General features: G+C 42.6%; 1 protein-coding gene across 1 annotated transcript; it reads right to left on the reverse strand.

Moving 5' to 3' along the window:
• TMEM123 (transmembrane protein 123) lies at positions 1-27,670 on the reverse strand. The gene is made up of 5 exons (XM_087721143.1): positions 27,393-27,670; positions 18,482-18,559; positions 6,736-6,975; positions 4,890-5,034; positions 1-1,491 (listed from the first exon to the last, which is right to left on the reverse strand). The coding sequence occupies exons 1-5, from the start codon at positions 27,445-27,447 to the stop codon at positions 1,467-1,469; spliced, it is 543 nt and encodes a 180-aa protein (XP_087577269.1). The 5' UTR covers positions 27,448-27,670; the 3' UTR covers positions 1-1,466.

Consider the following 27,670-nt stretch of genomic DNA (forward strand, 5'->3'; position numbering starts at 1 on the left):
TTCTGGATGTTTATTCTTTAATCAGTTTCTCTGTGAAAGTGTAAACACAGACAATGAATAACTACACAATTATCTGCATTTAACAGATAAGTCACACAGCCTCTTGTCTAAGAGCTAACTCATACAATCTGGTGAATTTTTTGATATGGTGACTTCAAACAGAACGAATCCCACTAGATCAGGGATATCAAACTCGCGGCGTCAGATGACATAGCGGGACTTTTCCCCCCTTCGTTAAACCGGGCATGGGCGTGGCCAGCACTTGACACATCTGGCCCACGGACCGGGAGTTTGACAGCCCTTCACTAGATGGACCTGAAATGAATGATTTCATAATGCCTTCAAATGGGAAGAAATTGGTTTTCCTTTCCAGGAAAAAAAAAACCCGAAGACACCAATTTTATATGAATCTTCTTCAAGACAGTCCTATTCAGATGTCTTAAAATGTTTATCATGTTTTCAAAAAATACAATGAAATCCCTCCACCTCAAAAGCGTCTAATTCATTTTTTGCACTCCTATCTGTTTTGGTTTTTTGGGAATCGCAAAGTAAAAAATAAAACTTCTTAAATATTCAACAAGGCCAATACAGGTAGTCCTCGACTTACGATTGAGCCCCAAATTTTCTGTTACTAAGGGAGACATTTGTTAAGTGAATTTTGCCCCATTTTACAACCTTTCTTGCCACAGCTGTTAAGTGAATTGTTGCAGCTGTTCAGTAAGTAACATGGTTTTATGTGAATCTACTTTTCCCATTGATGTTGCTTGCCAGAAGATTACAAAAGGTGATCATGTGATCCAGGACAGTGCAACAGTCATAAATTTGAGACAGTTGCCAAATGTCTGGATGTGTTTTTCACACGTCTGAGTATGAAAAATGATCATAAGTCACTATTTTCAGTGTTGTTGTAACTTCGAACAGTTACTGAACGAACTGTTAAGTCAAGGGCTACCTGTAGAATATTTGAGTTTCCCTCAGATTGTTAAGGAAACAATATTCCAATGATATTCCAAAAATCTTACACAGTTGATCTGGAAATACTGTTTTTGTGACTTCTGTGGAAAGGGTTACTCTTATTTCTCTAGCAATGTCTGATCTGTTTTCCTGAATGAAAAGACTGGGGAATAAAACAAAAAGTTTCAGGATCCAACACTTGAAGTTGTGTTCTGTTGTGGACTTGTCCTCTCCAATCCTCTGTTGAAAAGAGCTAAAAAGCAAACAATGCTCACTTTAAAGGCTTTCAAAAGAGAGTGATTAAAACCAGGTATAATTTCAATTCCTTGAAATGCTTCATTGAAGATACTCTGAATATGCAAAGTCCTTGTGGAGTTCTCCAGATTTGCAGATCAATGCATGTCAAAAGAGACAAAACAGTCAATATCAGATCAGATAATATTTTCCCAGAGAGAAAATGTTCCTAAAAGCAGGAGTAACAGGCGTGGATGTTTGTCTTTTCAGCACAGGCTTTAAATAATGGCATCATGTTCATCACTGGAGGGAAAAAGAAAAGAAAAGGAACTATGTTATACACTTCACAGGGAGCTACAGAATGATTAAATGAGATTAACAAAAATGCAAAACTTTCCGGACCATCTTTTGTAACGTAACATAAAAAAAAAAATGTTAGACCATCACAAACAAGCCGGGTTCTACTGATCAACATAGTGTTTAAGGTTATTATCATCATCATCATTTAGTAAATGGTAAATGTTCCCCTTGCACATATGTGCTAGTCGTTCCCGACTCTAGGGGGTGGTGCTCATCTCAGTTTCAAAGCCAAAGAACCAGCACTGTCCAAAGACCTCTCAATGATCCCCATATCAAAACAACCTACCTTGTTACATATAACACTCTACTTTAGCAAAATGGTTCGGTTGAGATCGGTATATGTGGGACAAGATTGGAGTTAATTGTAGGGGTGACACCGAAAAATATAATTTTATCAATTTAATTATCTCTATATTATTATTTTTCGGAGTATAAGTACCTTTCCCCCCCTAAAAGTGCATGGAAATGTTGGTGTGTCTTATACACCAAATACAGCCATTTTTGGCCTTCCGAAGCCCCACCCCCGCATCCCATTTTTGCAAAAAAGGGCAAAAAACTGATCATTTTTCGCAAAAACAAGAGGCGTTTATGCCTTCCCCCAGCCCCCAGAAGCACTCCGCAGGCTTCAACAGGTCTGAGGGAAGGCAAAAATTGTTCTGTTTTCGCAAAGAACGGCCCATTTTCCACAAAAATGGGGGCACTTTTTCCTTTCCCCAGCCCCGCTGATGCCAGAGTGCTCCTGGGGGCTGGGGAAGACAAACACTTTTTTTTCTTACTTGCCTCATTGAAATCTTGGTGCATCTTATACACCAGTGCATCTTATAGTCCGAAAAATACGGTATTTTATATTTTATTCCAATTTCATTTTAAATCATATTTTATTCCAATTCCATTTTAAACTGTATTTTATTCCAATTCCATTTTAAATCGTATTTTATTCCAATTCCATTTTAAATCGTATTTTATTCCAATTCCATTTTAAATTGTACGTCATCCAATTCCATTCTAAATTGTTTTCATTAGAGTTTAGTAATAATTTGGAACTCTGCACTTTGATATGGCCCAAGGGCTAATCAATAAAATGAAGTGATAAGCATTTCAGAAAGGAGCCACCCTAAGCTTTCCCGAGAATGAAAGGAGGTGAGAGTTAGTTTTGTTCTTACGAGATTTTGTTAATGGAACCTTACAATAAAGATTTTGGTTGTGCTTCTTGTCTGGACAATCACTATCTGGGAACCACAATCACCACAAAGCAAAAATAGTCTCTGATCTTACTGGAAGGAAAGAAAAGGCATCTTTTTTTACTGAACGCTTAAAAATAAACCAAAGAAGCTTGGTGAGCAAAATTCTGGGATTAGAATCGGGTGGCAAGGAAGCACAAAATGAAAGAGTCTGGTTTCCTTCAAAAGGCAGAAGAAAAAGTTATTCTATTTTAGGATTAGCTACGTGCTCCAGTATATTGTCCCTTATTTTTGTGAACATCAGCAGGAGGCAAGAGAGTTGGCTTTCCACTGTAACAGAAAAAATTAGGGTCTAACCAGGGGCTCAAATAGTTCAAAAGACGGGATGTTGCAGAGCTCCTGGCCTCTACCCATGTTGAGCCAACGATAAGGAAGTAATCACAGAGTAAACAAAAGAACTCTCGTTGTTAGGAAGGGTTACAAAGGGTTTAGTACGATGACATTTCCTCTTGTGTAAGAGGGGGTTAGTCTCGCCTTTCAGAGGAATAAAAACTTAAAAGAGCTAAAATGAAAGCAGCCAGACAAGTTAGTAACTTCCCGTTCTTAAATATTGCTATTTCATTAGGATGATGAGCCTAATTTAAGAGTTTATTCAGTCTATTTGGTCGCCATGGTGTAAAAAAGATGTCGAGACTCTAGAAAGAGTGCAGAGAAGAACACTATTGGATGGGGCATTTTCAGAGTTTAATGAACTCCAATAACTAAAGAGACCACAGCTTTTCCATTCAAAGTTATTCACATTAGCTACCAATATCGGAGAGCCATAGTAGATAGAAGACCCTCAAAATAAATTAAGCCAATCTGTTAGATCTAGAAAGAGTGCAGAGAGGAGCAATAAAGATTAGGGGACTGTGGGGGTAAAACATATAAAGAACAGTTGCAGGAATTGGGTATGTCTAGTTTGATGAAAAGAAGGACTAGGGGAGACATGATAGTAGTGTTTCAATATCTCAGGGGTTGCCACAAAGAAAAGGGAATCAAGCTATTCTCCAAAGCACCTAAGGGCAGGAGAAGAAGCAATGAGTGGAAACTAATCAAGGAGAGAAGCAACTTAGAACTAAGGAGAAATTTCCTGATGGTTAGAACAATTAATCAATGAAACAAACAACTTGCCTCCAGAGTTGTAAATGCTCCAACACTGGAAGTTTTTAAGAAGATGTTGGATAACCATTTGTCTGAAATGGTATAGTTTCCTGTCTAAGCAAGGGGTTGGACTAGAAGACCTCCAAGGTCCCTTCCAACTCTGTTATTTTCTATTCTATTATTACTAGAGGGAAAATTAAGGTTCCACAGAGTTATCAGCAGAGTGTAATAATGTGCCCGCGTTTGCATTAAAATGTTGGAGAAGTATACTTGGATGAGAACGGCAAAATATATACTGTATTAATGTTTTGGTGCCCACCTGACCTACAAAAGAATAGAAAACCTCCTTCTACCAGGTGAGACTATTGATCAATTTAGTTTAAGATTTGCTTTGGCTCCGTCTTTGGCATTATTTATCTGCTGGCTTCAAGCAATTCAACCAGTGAGTTTTATGGCTGAATGATGGTGACAGCCTGGGTTTAAGAAGGGTTCTGGTTTCTTGGTCTGCTCTGCCTTGTTAGGCTAACATGTCTGAAGTTACAGCTTCCATCATCCCTCCATTAGTTTAATAGTAGGATAATGTCCTACTAAAGGACACAGTGGCTCAGTGGCTAAGATGCTGAGCTTATTGATCAGAAAGGTTGGCAGTTCGGTGGTTCGAATCCCCAGCACCGTGTAACGGAGTGAGCTCCCCTTACTTGTCCCAGCTTCTGCCAACCTAGCAGTTCGAAAGCACGTAAAAAATGCAAGTAGGAAAATAGGGACCACCTTTGGTGGGAAGGTAACAGCGTTCTGTGCACCTTCAGCTTTTAGTCATGCCAGCCACATGACCATGGAGACATCTTCAGACAGCGCTGGCTCTTCGGCTTTGTGCGAGGGGAACCTTTACCTTTAGGATAATGTCAGCCCTGCCAACTCTGTATCGTATCATATTCTCTAGTGCTCGAGCAGATTACATTCTTCCTCAAACCTCATCCAGTATTACACTTAGAAAAAGATCAAAAATATTCAACGTACATGGTTCGATACTGAACACCTCTTTTTGTGTGATAGAATCTGCATCCAACATAGCCAAAGGCGAGAATTCCCAGAGTCAACACAATGCCACCAATGAAGCTGCCGGCGCTGAACCCTGATGAGTTGCCTTGAATTGCTGAAGCTTCTGTAATGGTTTAAAAAAGAAGAAGACAACAATGTTCATACACTTTGGCAGAAGTATTAATTTTTCATTTTTTATAAGTGTGTATATTGTACAGCTCTTGCTTGCTGGTTCCTGTTCTTTTAATTCTTATCGTGTTTTACCATATTTCTTTTTAAGGACATGTAGCTGACTTTAACTGATCTTGAGAAACTAAGTAGGTTGGCTATGGTTAGTACTTGGTCAGGAGTTTACCACGAAATACAGTCTGTAGAAGAGAGTAGGAAGCTGAAAAAGAGAAAAAAAAACACCCAACCAATTTCCTGGAAGAAACTACTGACAGATGCTATCTGAAATGATGTCAAGAAAACTGTATCGATGGAAAGAACCAGATGAACTCAAAAGAATCTTTATTCTACTTTAGAAGTGGTGACTTATCCTTTAACACAGGGCTCTCCAAACTTGGCAATTTTAAGACTTGTGGACTTGAATTCTGGGAGTTGATGTCCAAAAGTCTTAAAGTTACCAAGTTTGGAGATCATTGCTTTAACAGGAAAATTAAATGAATTCCGTTGGGCTGTCGGAACCTACCTGAAGAGTCTATTCTTTACCATAGCTCAGACCAATTTCTGGATTTCTCTTGGCTGATAGAGAAACAGGAATGGACAATTGAGAACCTCTTTTCAATATCCCTAGAGCACCCTTCACATCACTGCTAAGGCTAAGGACTTGGGGAGTCATTGTTCCCAATGATTCTAAAATGGGAATAACAACTGTATGAATGCTCTAGAACAGGGGTGTCAAACTTGATTTCAATGAGGGCCACATCAGGGTAGTGTTTAACTTCGGGGGGAGGGGAGGACAGTGTGGGGGCGTGCGTGGCCAGCTCAATGTCACTCATCGAGGCTCCATTTTCAACCGCAAGCCAAAGTGCCTACGCGGAAGGCCAAGCGCATGCGTTTGCTCACATTTGTGAACCGGTAGCAGGGGTGGATTCCTGCCAGTTCTAATCTCTTCTATGGAAGGGGTTCCGCAAATCTACAGTGCCGTTTAGAACCGGTTCCAGCTCCCTCCCCCCGTCTGTTGCACATCATCAAGTTGAAGAGCGAGAGGAGGAATTCTGGGAGTTGAAGTCCACAAGTCTTAAAGCTGTCAAGTTTGAACACCCTTGGTTTTTTTTCCTAAAGAGTTAGGGGTGCAAGGGTCTTGTAACTTGACAGCTTTAGGTTTGAGTGCTTCAAATGCCAGAGTTTCTGAGCCAACATGTTGGTTGCTAAGCAAGAGCGTTGTTAAGTGAGTTTCACCACATTTTACAAGTTGGCCACTCCCACCCAGCCACATGACTACCAAGCCACTCCCACCTAGTCACATGGCCAGCAAGCCACTCCCACCCAGTCACATGGCCGGCAAGCCACTCCCACAAAGCAGGCCAAGCCTACAGAAGAGGTTCTACAAATTTTTGAAACTCACCCCTGACCGGTAGAGAAAGTAAGTGAATACCACCCCTGGGTTGTACATCAGAAACAAACCAAATGCTCATGAATGTAATCAATTCCCCATAATATTCTGGTTTTTCAGAGTAACCAAAGAAGAGATGTGCCTCATTTCTATAAATTCGTGCAAAGTTTCTTTAAAAACGAAGGCAATCATGATGAATTGAATGAGGTGAGCTGCAGATGCTATTCTAGACAACAATCAAGTAGGGAGTGAAATGTCGGTGCATACCTGAGGCCAAAGTGGATGATGGCTTAGTTACGGGAACTGCAGAGGTCTTCTTGGTCCCAGATTCAGTTGGAGAATGCTTTGTACTGGCAGGAGGTATAGGTTTGTTTGTTGGGGAGGCAACGGTAGATGGTGCAGCAGGGATGGTCTTGTTGGTGGTTGCTGGGATCTTAGAAGTCACTTCGGGTTGAGCCGTGGTTTTCACTGATTTTGGGGTGGTATTGTTAACAGTCAAGGTCTTTTCTGGTTTAGAAAGAGACATAAGCTTTTGAGAATAATGCGTATATTACAGGATAGATTTATCAATATATGAAAAGGTATTGTAACAAACAGGGGCGAGGGGGCTCAGTGGCTAAGACACTGAGCTTGTCGATCAGAAAGGTTGACAGTTCAAATCCCTAGCATTGCGTAACGGAGCAAACTCCCGTTACTTGTCCCAGCTTCTGCCAACCTAGCAGTTCAAAAGCATGTAAAATTGCAAATAGAAAAAATAGAAACCACCTTTGGTGGGAAGGTAACAGTGTTCCATGCGCCTTTGGCATTTAGTCATGCTGGCCACATGACCACGGAGACATCTTCGGACAACATTGGCACTTAGGCTTTGAAACGGAGATGAGCACTGCCCCATAGAGTCGGGAACGACTAGCACATATGTGTGAGGGTAACCTTTACCTTTTATTGTAACAAAGATGTGTGATTCTTATCATTTTTGGAACAGGAACATCATAAGAAGCTGCCAGTCCAGCTATTTTGTGGATGTTCCTAGAGCAGGAGTGTCAAACTCAATCGGATCTAGCCTGTGGAGTGCTTAGATCTGATTCGCGGGTCCTGGAAATAGGGTGGGTCCATAGTGCCTCTGCCAGCAAAAATGGAGATCGGGGGGGGGGAGCCAAAAATAGAGCCCTGGCGGGCTGCGCATGCCCCCCCCCGCTCCATTTTCACTGGCAAAGGGCTAGCAAAACAAACTAAAAACAAAACAAAAGGAGAAATGTTTCCCCTTTTTGCATTTGAGCTTGCAAGAAGGGACAAGAAAGGAGAAAGGTAAAGACAAAGGAAAAGAAGGAAAAGATGGGAAGAGAGCCAGGAAGGACATATAAGGAAAGAAGGGCAGGAAGAAGAAAGGAGAATGAGGAGGGAAGGAAAAAGAAGAAAGGAAGGAAGGAAGGCCACACTTGGAACACTGCATCCAGTTTTGGTCGCCACAATGTAAAAAAGCTGTGGAGACTCTAGAAAGAGTGCAGAGAAGAGAAACAAAGATGATCAGGGGACTGGAGGCTTAAACATATGAAGAACGGTTGCAGGAACTAGGTACGCCTAGTTTAATGAAAAGAAGGACTAGGGGAGACATAATAGCAGTGTTCTGATATCTCAGGGGTTGCCACAAAGAGGGAGTCAAACTATTCTCCAAGGCACCTGAGAGTAGAACAAGAAGCAATGGGTGGAAACTAATCAAGGAGAGAAGCAACCTAGAACTGAGGAGAAATTTCCTGGCAATTAAAACAATTAATCAGTGGAACAGCTTGTCTCCAGAAGTTGTGAATGCCCCAACACTGGAAGTCTTTAAGAAGATGTTGGATAGCCATTTGTCTGGAATGGTATAGGGTTTCCTGCCTAGGCAGGGGGTTGGATTAGAAGACCTCCAAGGTCCCTTCCAACTCTGCTATTGTATTGTATTGTATTGAAGGAAGGAAGGAAAAAGAAGAAAAGGAAGGAAAGAAGGAAGATTATAATGACAGTGAGGAAGGGTGTCAGGGAAGTCCTACCTTGGCCACCACAGGTGCTCCCGATACAAGTGACATCAAGCTGGCCACGCCCACTCTGGCTCCCCGAGGTCAAACACAACCCTGATGCAGCCCTGAAATCGAGTTTGACCCCCCTGTGCTAGAGTTTTCCAGAAGTAAAACATGTCGGAACAGGGGATAGTATGCAGCATTCAGGATAAATAATGGACCCCCCCCCCGAATGGCCAGATCTTTAAAGTCCCAAAGAAATACAGAATGTTGTCTCATTATGATTAGAATAATAGGTTTTGAACTTCTCTAAACCAAAAAACGAGAGCTAATCTGCTGCAGTGGGTTGAGACACCAGGCTAAAAACCAGGAGACTGGGAATTCTAGTCCCACCTTTTACACAAAACCAGCTGGTGTCAAGTAACACCCCCAACGAAAGAAGACTCCGAGGCTTGAAGTTCCTCAAAGTTCCATTTTATTAGAGATGTCATATTGGCACATCTGGGGAAACCCGAATCTGAAAGCTTCCAGGTTTCCCCCACTCATGTGAAAGTTCAAGTCCTTGCCCAGCACCCTCATGTCCATCACATGACCCAATCAGGCACTATTCAAAACTGGAGATGCCTCCCAGTCACGTCACCCCATCTGCAGGGCAAGGTGTCCTTGACTCTCTGAGAAAAGAATGTTATATTGACTACATTTCTTCCATACTCCATATAATCCCCCCTCCCATTTTCCCACAGTAGAAAACGTGGCAGGCCTGAAGGCCCAATGTGAAAGATGGCTTCCAGGCCTGACAGCTGGATGACCTTGAACCAGTCACTTTCTCACAGCCTAGGAAAGAGGCAATGGGAAACCACTTCTGAAAAACCTTGCCAAGAAAAAAAACATGGACTTGTCCAGGCAGCTTCTAACTGAAACATGTCTGAACAGAAGGGTAACCCCCACCCCCCCCCCATAAAATACAACTTTAATTAAATAGCAACAGCACTAATAAGGATAATGTAACTTAAATACACCGTCCCTTACACAAGCAGCAAATTATTTGGTTGCCAAGAGGAAATGCTTCCCGTTCCTTGATGTGACTGGTTTATTCTATATTTTTATCTCCCTTGCAATCAATAGCCAAATTCTTTCTGATAGAAATCATCGGGCCAGTTTGTAGCTTACCAGTCATGGGAAAATACCCTTTTTTCCCAGAACTTGTGCAACTACATTCCATTGTTTGTTTTCCTCTTGGCAAACCAAGCATTCTATGGAGATGAGAAAGATGCAAGTTCCTTCCTATTCAGTTTTTGCTGCAGTTACATGTTCACCATTGAGGGGATTGATCGCATTCACATGGGTGTGACACACCAAAAATAGACCAGTCCCGAATCACATATTTTGGAAAACAGAAACAACTACTCCTATATCCTGAATGGAAACTTGTCTCGTGTATTTCATTTATAAACTGATTTGTTGATTGATATTTTTCCTGTCTGAATGATTTCTACGCAGATGGAATTATTGATTCATATATTGGGAAATTCCTGGAATCTGGAAAGTTTAAATCTCTTTAGCTAGTCGTTTGATGTATGACAATCAAGCCCAAAATTTGCAGTGCAGTGCGTTTTGGTTGCATTTTATGACTCTTTTTTTTTGGCCACAGTTGTTAACTGAATGACTGCAGTTTTTAAGTTAGTAACACGGCTGTTCAGTGAATCGGGCTTCCCGATTCACCTTGCTTGTCTGAAGGTTGCAAAAAGTGATGACATGACCTTGGGACACTGCAAATCGTCATAAATATGCACCAGTTGCCAAGCGCCCAAATTTTGATCATGTGATCATGTGGATGTTGCAATGGTCGTAAACGTGAAAAATGGTCGTAAGTCACTTTTTCAGTACTGTTGTAACTTTGAATAAATGGCTGTAAATTGAGGACTATCTGTAATCCATTTTTCTTCCTGTTTCCATAATTAATTACCAACAAAGGCAGCATTTAACTTAAAAAAAAAATTAAACATTATCCACTTCAAATTGACTGCAGAAAATTACTATATACCAAGTTAAACGCAGTCTACCAGCAATATTATAGTGCAGGGGTGTCAAACTCACGTCACAGTGGCGTCACATGACGCATTGGGATTCTTCCCCCCCCTTTCGCTAAAGCAGGCATGGGTGTGGCATCTGAAGCATCCAACCCACAGGAATTTGACAGCCCTGTTATAGTGGGACAAACCAGATATATATTATTTTATTGCTATTCCTCACTTAGTGACACAAATATTAGAAACTAGTACTCCAGCTATAGCCTATGTTCTGGCTTAAAAATGATCAGTAGCTTTGCAGAGTTGTGTTTCTGGATTTCTGTCATCTGAATCTCTGCCTCTTTCCTCATGCCATGCACTAGCCATGGCACGTGAAAACCCTCTACCATTCTAAACATTTTTTTCTCTTTCCTTTTCTCTTTAGCCTTGTACTTTAACACGCGCCCGCCTGTACTGTCAAATCTGTTTGTGTGTACTTGTGTTGAGTGTCCTTGTGTGTGAGTGACTGTAGCCCTTTTGAAGAGATGATCATGGGCCGTCTTACAGAATGACTGAGTGGGAATGTTGAGTCAGGACTTTGCTTCCCAGGAATAATGCGTAATTTTTAATATGCAAAAATTGAAACATATCGACAAATGCCTTGGGGGTGTGAACTGTCCATCAAAAAGTGACGGGTGAACAAGGCCCATTCATCAACTCTCCTGGTCAAAGGACTCCGAAGCAGCGTCCTTCGCTGCTAGTTTCAAAATGGAAGTGAAACAATTTTGTTGCATATGCAGAAAGAACAAAACCAAGAAGTTTGACTGGGATGGAAAAGGAAACTTGTTCCTTCAAGTCAATTCTGACTCACGGTGATTATCTGGAAAAGCCTCTGCAGTTCTCTTGACAAATATTTCAAAAGCGGCTTGCCCATGGCTTCTTTCTGGGGCTGAGAAGGACTTGCTGAAACTCAACCAGTTGGTTTTGTGCCCCAGGTGGAATCAAGAGTTTCCTGGCTTTTAGCTTGATGCTTTAACCTCTCCGCCAAACTGGCTCTCATACCTAGGTTCAAATTCCTATTAAATTGCAAAGCTCATTAGACGAAGATGAGCCAGTTGCTGTTCTGACTCAGGCTTCCTTAAAAAGCAAGAAGCAGAATCTTGGTCTGGGCAAAACCCCTTTTATTTACACATCTATGAATTCCTTTCATTCACAGTCAGCAAGGCTTGACAAACAGTCTTTCCGAGGAATATTTATCCACACGAACCTTATCTCGCTTGGAGAGCTGCCAGATAATTAGTTTCCAGATGCAGAGCAAGGCAAAACGTGGCACAGAGTCTCTTATAGTCACAAGAAGAACTTTCCACTCTTGAAATGGCTGAATGAATTAATTGTTTCCTGCAAAAGACCACTCCCCATTCGTGCCTCTTTTGTTTCCTATGGGAGGGGCCAATGACCTCCAAGGTGTGGCTTTACTCCTGAGTCAACTATGCTTTCTTAGTTGTCCTTGTCTTCTAGCATCTCTGCGCATGTGCACAATCTCTGCACATTGGGGAACAGGCTCCAGCTGTTCCTCTGCCTCACTGCTGTCTATCTCCCTCTCAGCATCCAACATAGAGCCCTCATCTGAGATTTCCTCAGCCCTCAGGACTGGCCCATGTTCCTCTCCAACCTCCTCACTCTCCGACTCTGTTGCCAGCTCTGCTGGCGGGCCACAACACCCAGTTGGTTTTGTGTCCCAGGTGGAATCAGAACTCAAAGAGTTTTTTGAGTTTTACCTTAGTTGCTACCACTCAGACTAGAGCGACACCCACTGAGTTCTTGTGACAATAACAATGTGGTAAGAGGGAATGAACCTTCTTGGACAGGAAAGGCGGCATGTGTTATGTCACAGTTTAAAATAAATCGCTCGTACCCCTTAACGAGACAGCGCACTGACACACTGTCACAGGATAAGCAGTGAAATATTTGTAGCATCTTCTGCAGAAGAGTCTGTGAGGCATCCAGAAACCCAACGAAAAAAGGAATGCAAATATTTATACACGGTCACCAGGACATTGCAGTTTGTGTTTGAGTTTATAGCTGTTATACAACAGAAGGGATAAAACTGTCTGCATCAGTTTGGTTTGCAAATCCAGAGGGGTGCTTTCAAAAGGAAGCGGAAGGCCTCTCTGTAGAAATTCAACACATCAGAAAAGAGTGTCCCAATTCAGGCTCAGCTTTTCATCTCCGTCATGTTTCAATATAGTCACGGGGTTGGAGATAATGTAAACTAAGGGTGTCAAACTCAAGGCCCAGGGACTGGATTCGGCCCACGGGGTGCTTAGATCTGGCCTGTGTGGCCACCCTGGAAACAGAAAGGACTGACCCGCGGTGTCTCTGCCAGCAAAAATGGAGCTTGGGGAGGGCTGTTTGTGGCCCGCCCAAGCTCTGTTTTTATTGGCAGAAGGTTGCAGTAGGCTGTCGCAGACAAAAATGGAGCTTGGGAGCCCATTTTCGCTGGCAGAGTGCTTGGGTCACAGGTGCCCTCGACATGAGTGACGTCATGCTGGCCATGCCTCTGGCTATACCCCCCCCCCACAAAGGTCAAACACAACCCTGATATGGCCGTCAGTGAAATTGATTTTGACAGCCCTGATGTAGATCAAGGGGTCCCCAACTTATGGGTTGTGGCCCACTATCCGGCCATGGCCTATTAGCCACCAGGCTGTGTGAGTGGCTGTTTGGTGTGCGTGCACATGCTTGTGTCGCATGCACTCGTGACCCCTCTAGGACAGGTGTCATCATGGGTGCTTGCAGCGCCACTCATGCGAGCCTTGTCATGGGTGCTTGTGGCCCAGTGGTGCGTTCCGGATCCTGTACTGGTTGGAATGAGCCTGGTGTTGTCCACATGGACGTGTGCAGTGCACATGTGTCTCACCATTTCTGCGAGCCTCTGCGATGCTCCATCTGCTCAGTGGAGCGTCGCGCAGGTGCTGTATGCACCGTGTGCATGCGCAGAAACGCTGAAGGCTTAAAAGACCGGTAAAGAGCTCAGGTGGGCGGGCGGGTCCTCCAGAGCACCGTACCAGAACGGTATCTGGTGCTCTGGGCAGGCTCCAGTACCCCTGTACTGGGGTGTACTGCCTGCAACTCACCACTCTTGTGACCCCATTCATGTGAGCCCACTCAGCCTCACTCGGACGAGAAACGGGAATTCACGCATGTGGATTCTGCACACATAGACCTGCCCCTCCCACAAAATCATCCCCTTTCCACCCCTCCTCCCACTCCGGGCCACCAACCTGGAAAGTTTGGAGAACTATGATGTAGTTCATGTAAAACAGGATCTCCAAGAAAGGCAAATCCATCTTACTCTTTTAAGTAAGAGCTTCAGTATCAAACTTTCCTTGTCCAAATAAATTTAAATTTCAAGTATCATTAAATAAAATCTCTCTCCCCCATCCCCCAACAATTCAAGAGTAGACACTCTTCAGAATTCTGCAAGCATTTTTGCATGTATATCTACTGCATGGCTGACAGTTGCCGAGGTGGTGCAGTGGTTAGATGCAGGCTACTTCAGCTGACTGCAGTTCTGCAGTTCGGCTGTTCAAATCTCACCGGCTCAGGGTTGACTCAGCCTTCCATCCTTCCAAGGTGGGTAAAATCAGGACCCGGATTGTTGGGGGCAATATGCTGACTCTGTAAACCACTTAGAGAGGGCTGAAAGCCCTATGAAGCGGTATATAAATCTAACTGCTATTGCTATTGACAAAACAGCTGATCCATAACCAGAAAGGGATAGGAAATAAATGAGAAATTTTCTTCACGCAAATAATCTGTTCTGAGTGCCTTTTTCTAAACAACTTTTATGCATGGTATCCAACTATTGTTTTCTTTCATGAGTCATATTTTAATTTGAAATTTGAAAAAAACCCCACCCACCAATGCTTAGGTCAGAATTGTTATTTGCGGCAGGGAAAAGAGAAGGTCAAAACATATCACTCATTTGCAGAACCACTCGGAGATTTTGCAGCAGCCTTTACTAACGGAAGTTGTGGAGAATGGTTTTATCTTCAGCACATTGCAAAGAAATCAGCTGTGGTTTCAATGATTAAACTGAAACTTCCTGAAACTTCTTGTTTTTCTTGTCATTTGAGAGCCAATGTCTCCCTGCCTCAAATATCATTTAAAGACAGCATTAATTATGGGCAAAAGGATCTGGGTATTCTCTTGGTGAAATACTTACCTCATGGCATGATCCTTTTGTGAAGCATGTATGAAATACAGGAACAGATACAATAAATGTGTAGATCACTTCTTGAAATGTTGATAAACAAGGCATGCCGCCACTTGTTTTCCTTTTATAGCATGTGATTTTAAAAAATAAGATAATCACCTCATTCTTTTGCCTACTACATTATAGGTAAAAGGTAAAGGTTCCTCTCACACATATGTGCTAGTTGTTCCTGACTCTAGGGGGCAGTGCTCATCTCCATTTCAAAGCCAAAGAGCCAGGGCTGTCCAAAGACGTCTCCGTGGTCATGTGGCCGGCAGGACTAAACACCGAAGGCGCATAGAGCGCTGTTACCATCCCACCAAAGTGATCCCTCTTTTTATACTTGCATTTTTTACGTGCTTTCGAACTGTTCGGTTGGCAGAAGGTAGGACAAGTAACGGGAGCTCTCTCCATTATGCGGCGCTAGGGATTCAAACTGCTGAACTGCCGACCTTTTAATCGACAAGCTCAGCATCTTAGCCACTGAGCCACTAGCTAAATTTAACATTATCACCACTTTTACTATAAATATAAGGTCCAATTTTTGACCAGGTTGATGGAGAAGCTTTAACATTTCTTTTTCCACATGTTTTATTTGGAAATTGGAGACTCTCCTCTCCCTCCCCCATAATACATATATTCCATTGTGAAGTATGGGAGAAACAGAGACTGAAAGGTAATTCTTAGGCAGAATGGAAACAGAAAGAAAATATTTTGATGGTTAATGACACCCTTCCCCCATTTAACCAAAACCCAAATAAATATATATAGACTTCATGTACTGCAAGCAATGCATGTATAGAAAGAGTCTGAAGCATATCATCCTAAGGAAACATAAATTGAGTTTTTAAATAGACACCAACAATAGAAAAAGAAAGGGAGAGAGGAGGAGAGAATGAAAGGAAGATGGGGGAAAGAAGTAAGAGGTAAGTAGAGGAGGATGGAAGGGAGGGAAAGAGGAGAGAGGGTAGAAAGGGGAAGAGGAAGAGCAGGAGTAGGAGAAAGGTAAGGGAAGAAGGAAGGGGAAGGAGAGAAGGAAGGAAGAAATTAGAGAAGGGAGGGAGGGAGAAAAGAAAGGGTAAACAAGGTGGTGTTACAAAAGGAGGAAGGGATGGTAAATAAAGCAACCCAAACTGTACATTATAACCTGTTAAATGAAATAATAAATGTGTAAGAATGATACAGGTAAAGAAGAATAACAATTATGTGAATGTATACTTGTGAATGGCATGTAAGAGAATAAAAGAATAAAAAAATCTTTGAAAAGAAAAAAGAAAGAGTCTGAAGTGGCAATATGTTCTGATTATGTTACTTAGTCAGGTAATGAAACCTCTGCATGAAAAAACCAAGTTCTGAGAGCACTAAGGAACGGTTCCACCACAAATGCGCGAACGACAAAAGTGCGCCTGACTAAACCGCGGTGACAAAACCATGCCGACAAAACCGCGCGACGAATGAGTGACGAATGAGCCCTGAAGCGCGCCGACAACACCGCGCCGACAGAAGCGCGCTGTAACCTAACCCTAACCCTAACCCTTACCTTAACTTAAATCGCGCTTCTGTTGGCGCGCTGTTGTCGACGCGCTTTTGACATCGCGGTTTTAGCCCCGCGGTTTTGTTGGCACGCTTATGACGTTCACGCTTTTGTCAGGTCACGCTAAGGAACCCATAGCTCATCAATCTTATTCCCTGGTTTGCATTCAGCATAAGCTACAAAAGAACCGAGGTACCAAAAGTTGGTGAATAAGGTCAATCTCTGCAAAATGCAACCCCCCCCTCCTTGAATTTTCCTTCAAGACCATCCTGACTCCTGGTGACTCTAAGGACAAGACCATGCCGTTTTCTTGCAACATTTTCAGTTTGCCATTGCCCCTTTCTAGGACTGTGATTGTGCCAAAAATCACCCAGGTGGCTTTCATGGCTAATGTAGGACTAAAATCATAGTCTCCACTAGTCTTAGCTTAGTTCCGTGATGGCGAACCTATGGCATGCATGACCACAGGGATGCCGCAACGGTCATAAGTGTGAAAAATGATCATTAGTCACTTTTTTCACTTCTGCTGTACCTTTGAACGGTCACTCAATGAATGGTTGTAAGTCAAGGACTGCCTGTACAGGGAAGATGTCTATGCTTGTTTTGCTGCCCCTTAAGATACCGTATTTCTCAGAGTATAAGACGCACCTTTTTCCCTCAAAAAAGAGGGTGAAAATCTGGGTGCGTCAATTGCAGCATTTTTTGCCTCCCGAACCCCCACTCCCCTTTGCAAAAATGGCTGTGCATAGCCTTTAGGAGGCTTCCAAGGTGCTCCTGGGGGCTGGGGAGGGCGGAAATGAGCGAAAAATGGGTCGGTTTTTTGCTTGTTTTTGCCCTCCCCCAGCCCCCAGAAGCACTCTATAAGCCTCCTAAAGGCTATGCATGCCCTTTTTTTGTTTAAAAAAAGGGACCATTTTCACAAAAAATGGCCATTTTTGGGAGGTCTGCAAAGTGCAAAACCGTTTTTTAAAAAATTGCCTTCAAAATCTTGGTGCGTCTTATACTCGGTTGCGTCTTATACTCCGAAAAATACAGTAGTTTGTGCCCCATTGTGGCTTTTATAAATACTTGTTCAGAGGATCATGCTTGTTATTTGAGAGGTGAGTCTAATTACGCCTACTGAAAACAAGAACAATACTCTTTATTTCTCTCAAAAGCCATCATTTTTCTCCAGGAAATAAAGCCAGAAAAGATCAGAAAGTGCCTCTATTAACTCACGGGTGTCTCTTTCTCTGATAGCTTGTAAGCAAACCTCCACCCAAGGCAGGTAACAACAGCAACCTGTACCTCCAGTTCTATGCCTCATGTACAGATCTTAGCAAGCATACAATACTCAAGCATGATTACAGGGTTGCTGGTAGCATTAGGACTTTGTAACTTCTTTCCTGAAGCTGTAGCACTACCTAGAACAGTTTCTCAACCTCGATGACTTTTAAGATGTGTGGGCCTCAACTCTCAGCTTCCCCCACTGCCTGGGGCAATTCTGAGAGTTGAAGTCTATGGACCTTAAAGTTCCTGAGACTGAGAAAATGTGGTTCTAGTAATTCGTAGTCAATTCCCATTACTCTTTTCCAGGAATTATTGTCCACTCTGAAAGAACACTAATCAGTCAGAGACTTCCCTTTCTCTTAGCTCTTGAAAGCCGGTGCAATAAATCCCCTTGGCTGCCCCAGAGGGGTTTTCCCCAGAGGTGATATTCAGAAGGTTCTGACCAGTTCTGGAGAACCGGTAGCGGAAATTTTGAATAGTTTGGAGAAGCGGTAAATACCACCTTTGACTAGCCCCACCCACATCAATTCTCTGCCTCCTGAGTCCCAGCTGATCAAGAGGATTTTGCAGCAACCTTCCCCTGGAGTGGGGAGGGAATGGAGATTTTGCAGTATCCTTCCCCTGTCATGCCCACCAAGCCATGCCTACAGAAGCGGTAGTAAAAAAAATTGAATCCCACTACTGGTTTACCCACACATCCAAGATAAAAGCCATAGAGTTTACATCTCCATCTTTCAATTGGAAAAAAAAAAGACAGAGGGAACATAACATTCTGTCACATGATCCTGTTCTAAAGAAGCAAAAATGAAATTACCCTGAATGGTGGCTCTAACATCTATTTTCCTGGTGTGACTATTCATAACGTATTTGATTTGGAAAAAGAAAAAGTGGAAAAAGAAGAACTGAAATGTGTTTTGAAGGGGATTTGTGAAAGGAGAAGGAAGTTTACCTGTTGTTGAAGCATTACTTATTGTTGTCACGGTAATTTGTTCAGGAGAGGTTTTGGTGCCATTTCCTTCCTGGGACCCTGAAATAAAACAGATACATATCAATGTAATATTTGGAATGTTACCAAACCTAGGTTTCAGAGGTGGGTTCCTACCAGTTCGCACCAGTTCGGTAGAACCGGTTCGTCAAATCTACCGAACCGGTTAGAAGAGGTTCCACCAGAAAGCAGGCCACACCTACAGAAGAGGTTCCAAAAAATTTTGAAACCCACCACTGACAGACACAGACACACACAGACTCACACAGAGAAAGAGAAAGAAAAAGAAAGGAAGAAATAAAGAAAAAAAGAAAGAAAAAGTGAGAGATGAAAGAAAAAAAGGAAAGAGAGAGAGAGAGACAAAAGGGAGAGAGAGAGAGAGGGAGAGAGAGAGAGAGAGAGAGAGAGAGAGAGAGAGAGAGAGAACACATGGCCGGCAAGCCACTCCCACCAGGTCACATGGCCAGCAAGCCACTCCCACAAAGGAGGCCACACCCACAGAGTAGGTTCTAAAAAAAATTGAAACCCACCACTGCTATGTTCCCACACATGTAATAATTTTAGACAGCTAACTACCATTAGATGGGCAGATGAAAACCATATTCAGGAAGGCTGAAGGCTTGTGCATTGTGACAGAACTGCCTGAAGCAAGGGGATCTTGCAGAAGTAACTCTCAGCGTAGCCTGGCCAACTACAATGTGCTCTACATGGCCTTTAAAGATCAATACAAGAGAATATTAGTAGTTCAGGGTTGAATTGCGGAGTCCTTGGTGCTCTCTGTGCTTCGTTGCTTTCTCGCAGATGTTTCATTACCCAACCAGGGGTAACTTGCAGACATTTCACTATCCAATTAGGGGAAACTGAGCATTCTAAATCCAACACTATTCTCAACACTAAAGAATTCCTGGAAGTGTGGAACTTACACAAATCAGTCATCAACAGGCACATAGCGATAAACAGCATTTACATACCATTCAATAGGGACAATTACTAGCTAAAAAGGGAAACAAAAAGTCCAAAATACCTCTTGTAATCAATCTCCAGATAAACAGAGATTGACACCAGGATTAATACCAGACCAATAATCAAGCATTAAACAATACCCCAATCAAGGAACTACCAATGCTGACAATCAACCAATAAACAGCCTAACACTGAGCCGAGGTGGCGCAGTGGTTAGGGTGCAGTACTGCAGGCCACTTTAGCTGACTGTGATCTGCAGTTCAGCGGTTCAAATCTCACCGGCTCAAGGTCGACTCAGCCTTCCATCCTTCTGAGGTGGGTGAAATGAGGACCCGGACTGTGGGGGCAAGTTGCTGACTCAATTTGCTAAAAAAAAATTGTAAACCGCTTAGAGAGGGCTGAAAGCCCTATGAAGCGGTATATAAGTCTAATAAATAAATAAATAATCAAGGAACTACCAAGAAGAAAATTAGATTTCCACCAATATTGACAAGGAAAGCCACTTATACATAAACAGAGAAGAAACTTTACTTCCTTTTAGCACTTCTGATGTTATCTATTTGGGTAAGGAAGTATCTGCCAGAAAACAATCAAACTCAGAGGGCATCAAGGACATCACTTTGAAAATCAACAGGAAACTAAAGTGCATGCCAATTGCAGTGGCCCATGTGCTAGCTGACATGAGATTCCATTAAGATGTTTCACTTATGAGGCCCTGTGTTAGTTACCAATAGGTTTTGGGGTAGAAATCAAAATATTGGGTATAAAATAGGAATGACTTCTTCAACTAGAACTGATCCATATGAAACAAATGTAATGATAACAATTACTTCCTACCCGTGGTGGGTTGCAATTAATTTTACTACCGGTTTGCTCGTGTGCATGCGCGGAAGTGTCCGGGTGGGTGGGTGGAGCCTCCCGCTACCGCCACAACAGGTTCACCCGATTTGGGGTGAACCAGCAGCAACCCACCTCTGCTTCCTACTCTGAAATTAAGTAATATAATAAGATTGTTCATTTCATATTCTTGGGTTGACTTTTTATTGATGTTATTATTGTTTTCACGATGCAATGATATTGTACCTATTATGAATGTTTTATGTTGCACAGAGTGGAATGATTGCAGTGAAAAAAATCTAATAAATGTGGGGATGTAGAAAATTCTCTCAAATGAAAAAAAGTGAAGGTTGACCCAAAATATTTTGCATTTCCTAAATATTATATATATATTTGAAAGTTTTCAAACCCCTCTGGAGGCAGCCTTTTGCTTCCCCCTTAAAGCAAGCCTATCAAACTGGTGGTCCATGGGGCGGATGTGTCATGTATAGGCCACGCCCATCCCAGCTCCACAAAGGCAAAAAAAATCTCACGATACATCACAACACGTCACGCGATATGGGCAATATGCTGACTCTGTAAACCGCTTAGAGAGGGCTGAAAGCCCTATGAAGCGGTATATAAGTCTAACTGCTATTGCTATGTTAACCCTGCTCTTCTATTGACAAGGAATTGGGATACATTAAGTCTTGTGCAACGTTGAATGATGGGATTTGTCTGCTAGAATCTAGTGTCATCATAGCTGGAGCTTGTGGTAGCTTACAAACAATGGTAGATTTTATTTTTCACAACAAACTCCTTTCCATTACTATTTCTGAAGTCTGTGTCATGTTATTAGGAGGAAAATATGACCAACTTCCACCTCCATCCATCAATTTCTCAGGAGTATTCTGAAGTCAGAATTTGTACAAGAGAAAAATCCTCATTTTACTATAGAATATATAGAGCCAGAAATCACTCACTTAAAAAAAAAAACTATTAAGACATTCCTGGGTAAAAATGGAAGAGAAGCCAAAGAGTTAAAGGGTAAAAGGAGATTTTTTGAATGCCATACATATAAGCAGAGACGCCTGAAAAAGGGTGGTTAGAAATTAAATTTAATTTCTATGTAGCCTAAAGCATTGAGACATTAATAGGTTGCTATGTTTCTGGAATAATGTTTCAGAATTACGTTAGGATATCTTTGTACACGAGGCAAGATTGTAAAAAATCTTCTTAGTCTATGTAGAACGAGGAATTTAAGCACCTAATTTTAAAACAACCCAACCAACACTGGAAACAATGGATAAAAAGGTATAGAAGAGCAGAGAGAAAGCCAATTCAGCTAATGACAAAGATTCTGTTGCAGAGCTTTCTGGCTGCTTACAAGTGGTCCTTGACATACGGCTGTGCTGGAACTTGCCCATTACGGTCATATGTTGTGATCAATACAATTTTATGACCTGTTTTGTGATGATCATTAAATGAATGCCATGGTTGTTAAGCGAAGAGAAGGATCAGGGGAGACATGATAGCAGTATTCCAATATTTGAGGGGCTGCCACAGAGAGGAAGGGGTCAAGCTATTTTCCAAAGCAGCTGAAGGCCAGACAAGGAATAATGGATGGAAACTGACCAAAGAGAGATTCAACCTGGAAATAAGGAGGAATTTTCAGACAGTGAGAGCAATCAACCAATGGAACAACTTGCATTTAGAAGTTGTGGTAGCTTCATTGCGGGAAGCTTTCAAGAAGAGACTGGATTGCCATTTGTCAGAAATGGTATAGGGTCTCTTGCTTGGGTGGGGGGGGGTTGGACTAGATGACCTACAAGATCCCTTCCAACTCTGTTAATCTGTTAAGAATCCATTGCTCGCTTATGGCATGGCTTTGCTGAAAACTGAAAATAACTTGCAGTAAAAGGGTTGCCAAGTGACTTATCTTAAGTTGAGGACCACTTATATTAGCAAGGTGGGTGTATTTGTTACTTTAAAATGCATCCCCTCCTTTTTGTATATTGTCTTTTTCATATCTGTTATATTCTTTAGTCCAATGTTTCTCAACCTTGGCCACTTTAAGGTGTCTGGACTTTTAATTCCCAGAATTCCCTATATAGCTGCAGAAATCTTCAGCCACAGAGAGCACAGTGGTTCAAATGTTGTGATTAATGTTTATTTTAATGCTAGCAGACAGTGAGTCTCTACAGTATGTTTGCCCCCTTGGCTTGATGAAGCACAGGTTTCTCTCACGCATGCATATTCTTAAAAGCTGTGAGGCAGAATTGTTAGTGATGGTGAGAACTTAGGCCAGTGTTTCTCAACCTTGGCAACTTGAAGATGTCTGGACTTCAACTCCCAGAATTCCCCAGCCAGCGAATGCTGGCTGGGGAATTCTGGGAGTTGAAGTCCGGACATCTTCAAGTTGCCAAGGTTGAGAAACACTGACTTAGGCTGTTCTTGAAAATCCTTTTCAACAAAAGTCTGGATAGCACAGATGATTTTTTTTTTGAAATCTATCAAGAGATTTGTGGCTCAAATACAATAATCAACCCAATGAACCTTAATTTACTGTATTGGTGATACCCAATACAACCTTGTGTTTAGTCTCAGTCCAGTTTTTAAACCATGATTTCTGCTGTTATTTGAAGTAGAAATTACTCACAGACCACAATTTATTTCCTTCAATAGCGATAGCAGTTAGACTTATATACCGCTTCATAGGGCTTTCAGCCCTCTCTAAGCGGTTTACAGAGTCAGCATATTGCCCCCAACAACAATCCGGGTCCTCATTTTACCCACCTCGGAAGGATGGAAGGCTGAGTCAACCCTGAGCCGGTGAGATTTGAACAGCCGAATTGCAGAACTGCAGTCAGCTGAATTAGCCTGCAGTGCTGCATTTAACCACTGCGCCACCTCGGCTCATAGCTCATAGACCTTCAGGTCTATGAGGTATGTCAGATCAAGAAACCACTCCACAGGAAGACTATATCTCAGTGGGCTCAGTGGCTAAGACGCGGTGGCTCAGTGGCTAAGATGCTGAGCTTGTCGATCAGAAACGTCAGCAGTTTGTCGGTTCGAATCCTAGCGTCGCGTAACAGAGTGAGTGCCCGGTATTTGTCCCAGCTTCTGCCAACATAGCAGTTCAAAAGCATGTAAAAATGCAAGTAGAAAAAATAGGAACCACTTTTGGTGGGAAGGTAACAGCGTTCTGTGCGTCTTCGGCGTTGAGCCATGCCAGCCACATGACCACAGAGACATCTTTGGAGAGTGCTGGCTCTTCGGCTTTGAAACGGAGATGAGCACCGCTCCCTAAAGTCAGGAGCAACTAGCAACATATGTGCAAGGGAAACCTTCCACTTTCCCTTTATAGTAACAGAATGTTGAAATTCTGTTTGTGTTTTATCTTCCTTCTTTCTTATATTCCAATTAAGTCAGAGTGGAGCCAGCTTGATTCCTGATACCAACACTTTCCCCAGAGTTTAGAAATGTTTCTGCCTTAATTGTTTCTCTAACAGTTTCTGAATATTCCCTTCAAGGGACTCTTGATGGCTTCTTTACTATTTCTTAGTTCAGATACTGTCCAAAAAGAAGTTTGCAAATTGTTGTTATGACTTCGGACTATCATAAATTTTAGCAAGCCTGATTGTGTAACTGGAAATATTAATCGTGCAAACACATTGCTCAACTGGAGATGGAAGTGAGACAGCAAAAGCAATACAAAAAACAACAACACAGCTTCTGGATTCTTCTACACAGCAACACCTCTAATATCTGCCATCAATTATCAAATTTCAATATTTAAGATGACAGAAGAGAACAATCTTAACTGCCTGATGTTTCCACCCAATGTTTGACATGTGATTTTTAGCATGACAACCAAAAGGGGAGATGCAGCCCTCGCACAACAAAGGATTGTGTGTTTGCATCCTACAATATTTTCCTAAGGCAGAAGCCAGTCGGCCTTCCAAACGTTTGTGGCAAACTCATCAAATTAACCACAAAGATGCTTGTCAATATGTCTATCCAACACACCCTACAAGAATTGTGGCTTCCTGCCAGCTTTTCCCAAACTGTTAACTTATCATTAACATCAGCTTGATCAGAGGACTCCAAACTTGGCAACTTTGACACTTATGGACTTCAACTCCCAGAATTCACCAACCAGCATTCCTCAGCACGGTAGGCTGAGAAATTCTGGGAGTTGAAGTCTCCAAGTTTTAAAGTTGCCAAGTTTGGAGACTCCTGAGCTTGACCATGCTGTTGATAGGCCTGGCTCATTCTTCTGATCCTTTGCTACCTTCTTTTTTTTTCTTTCTTTCTTTCCTTTCCCCTTCTTTCTCGCTCCTTTCTTTCTCTTTTCTCTCTCTTCTGTTCTTTCTCTTTTCTTTTTTTCCTTTCTTTTCTTCCTTTTCCCCTTTCTTTCTCTTTTTCTCTTCCTTTCTTTCCCCCACTTTCTCTCTCCTTTCTTTCTCTTTCCTCTCTGTCTCTCGTTTTTCTCTTTTCTTTTCTTTCTTTTCTTCCTTTCCCCCTTTTTTCTCTTTTTCTCTTCTTTCTTTCTTTCTCTTCTCTCTTCTCTCTTTCTGACTTTCTTTCTTTCTTTTCACCAACGGTCCAGAAGCTTTTTAAAAAAATCACCAAAGAAGGAGCAGCAGAATCAATCAATCCTTCCTTCCTTCCTTCCTTCCTTCCTTCCTTCCTTCCTTCCTTCCTTCCTTCCTTCCTTCCTTCCTCAATCCTCCCCTCTTTTATTGCCTACTGTCCATTTGGAGAAAATGCACTAAGTAACAGAGAGAAAGGGATATATGTGACTATATTTGCTTGTATATATGCAGCCATGTCCACTTCATATTGTCGCAGATATGTACAGATTCCGCCAGGCTTGAAGGATGTAGCTTTTCACGGTGCAAAAAGGTTTGTCCAAGTTTGAGCAGGGCTGATTGGATTAGCAGCCAGGCTTAAGATTTATAGCCTTACTTGGAAGAACCAAGTTGTCTAGCAATTGATGAGCCTTGCTTCCTTCTCTGTGTTTTGACTCAATATGGCAAGCTCTGTTCACGGATTGTTTTGGAGTTTAGGAAGGGCGCCCTCCACCGCTGACAGTGGTGAAAGAAAAGGCAAAACACAACATTGCTGTGTGTTCTAACGCACTTCGAATTATGCTGCAGTAATTATGATTATATAATAACCCTGTTAACAAACAAACAATGCAAATACCCGAGCATTGGAAAAATAATAATAAAAAGTACAGCCTTGCTGAACTAGGAGCATTTACAATGACAATGAGAGTTCCAGAACAAAATTAATTATCTGTACAAAAATGAGGCTTTAGAGAAAACAGAACAGTCTCTTTTGATAAATGAAGCGTGAAAGAAACATTTACAATGTGGTAGGTACATTTTTTTCTTGTTCCAATCAATCAACTGTATCTCCCTCCCTCCTGTTCCATCCCCCACCCCCACCTGTCTTTCCAGTTTCTTTCCAAACATTCCTAGGTCAATATTCATGTCATCTCTGCATTCCTCCATTAGTTGGCCTTTGCCCTCCCCCCCCCAAAAAAACACCCCAAACCCTTATAACTTTTGCACTTTGGCCACCTCATGAGAAGGAAGGACTCACTGGAGAAGAGCCTGATACTGGGAAAGATTGAGGGCAAAAGAAGAAGGGGACAACAGACAATGAGGTGGCTGGATGGAGTCACCGAAGCTGCAGGCGTGAGCTTAAATGGACTCCATAGGATGGTAGAGGACAGGAAGGCCTGGAGGAACGTTGTCCATGGGGTTACGATGGGTCAGATACAACAACAAAAAACTTTTGCAAACTTCAGGATATTTTGAACTAGTGTTTTTCATGCTTGGCAATTTGAAGATGTAAAGACTTCGACTCCCAGCAACCTCAGCGTGCTGGCTGGGGAATTGTGGGAGTTGAAGTCCCCACCTCTTTAAGTGGCCAAGTTTGAAAGACACTTAGCGATAAAGATGCATTTTGTTTCTTTTTTCTCCTGTTATTATTTTAAAAGCAATACATAGAAAGTTGGAAAAGAAATAGGTTTAAACGAGGGACAGATAATCTGATGGATTCTGCCTTCCCTTAAAAAAAGGGAAGCAGCTATCCATAAACCACCGTTACGATTTATATTGATTGTTTCCTAGTATGATTTGATTGCTTATTTGTACCCTATGACTATCATTAAGTGTTGTACCTTATGATTCTTGACAATATACAATATATTTTCTTTTTATGTACATTGAGAGCATATGCATCAAAGATGAATTCCTTGTGTGTCCAATCACACTTGGCCAATAAATTATCTATCTATCTATCTATCTATCTATCTATCTATCTATCTATCTATCTATCTATCTATCTATCTATCTATCTATCTATCTATCTATCTATCATCTATCTATCTATCATCTACCTACCTACTTACTTATTATCTATCTATCTACCTATCCTATCCTGCCTGCCTGCCTGTCTACCTAATCTATCTATCCATGGTTTTAATATTTATTTTATTTAGATCTCATTTTGAATCAGGAGTTCAAAGCAATATACACGGCGTGGTAGAAGGTTGGGCTGAGAGCGACTAGATGGCCTCAAGTGGTCTACTGAGCTTCCCTACTTCAACCTAGACTGGATTTCAGATCACTTCGGATCACAACACCCCGCCCCCCGACCGGATCCAAAGCCAGCCTGTGCCTAGGAGGGGAACTTGTTGTCCTCTTTTTCCAGCGCAGGCATGTTTGACTCCGAATCGAAACTGGGTTTTGGCACGGCTGCGGAAGGAGCGAAGGGATCGCGAGCCACGCGGCTCTCCCTTCCTCCGAGTGAAAACAACTCCAAAAGTCCCTTTGAACCCCACGATCCGCAGCTGGGAGAGTCACCCCAGATTTCCCCCCCCCCCTGTTTCCCCCAAACCTGGCGGCGGAGGGGAACGATGGGAAACGCCGTCCCCGGAGAGCCCCGAGTCGGGGAAACGTGGAAGAAGGGGAAACTAGATGAGGAGGGAAATGTTTTTTGGGGGGACGGGACGGGACACTCCCTTGTCACTTACTTTCCAGGGAGTGGGGGCTATTATTTCCCGGGATCCCCTACCTACCCAAAACGCAGAAAGGGGCAAGGAGCACCAGCCACGGCAGCAACCTCAGGTCCATGGTGGCCTCGAAGGAGAAAAGTAAGTTCCTCCCAACAGCTGGAATCCGGAGCCGCGATTGCCCTCCAGTTGTTGAAGCGCCCGCGAAGAAGAACTCCTACTACCCACGCTTTTCACTCTTCCGCGCGGCACTTCCCCCCTCCAAGGCGCAGCTGCTCCAGTTAGGACCCCGCGGCGAGCTTCCCACGTGATGCAGGGCAAAGGAGGCGGGGACGGCAGGTCCC

The sequence above is a fragment of the Thamnophis sirtalis genome, unplaced genomic scaffold, assembly GCF_051295495.1.
Source record: "Thamnophis sirtalis isolate CommonGarterSnake01/CBP01778 unplaced genomic scaffold, rThaSir2_p1.2 scaffold_8, whole genome shotgun sequence".
NCBI classification, from domain to species: Eukaryota; Metazoa; Chordata; class Lepidosauria; order Squamata; family Natricidae; genus Thamnophis; species Thamnophis sirtalis.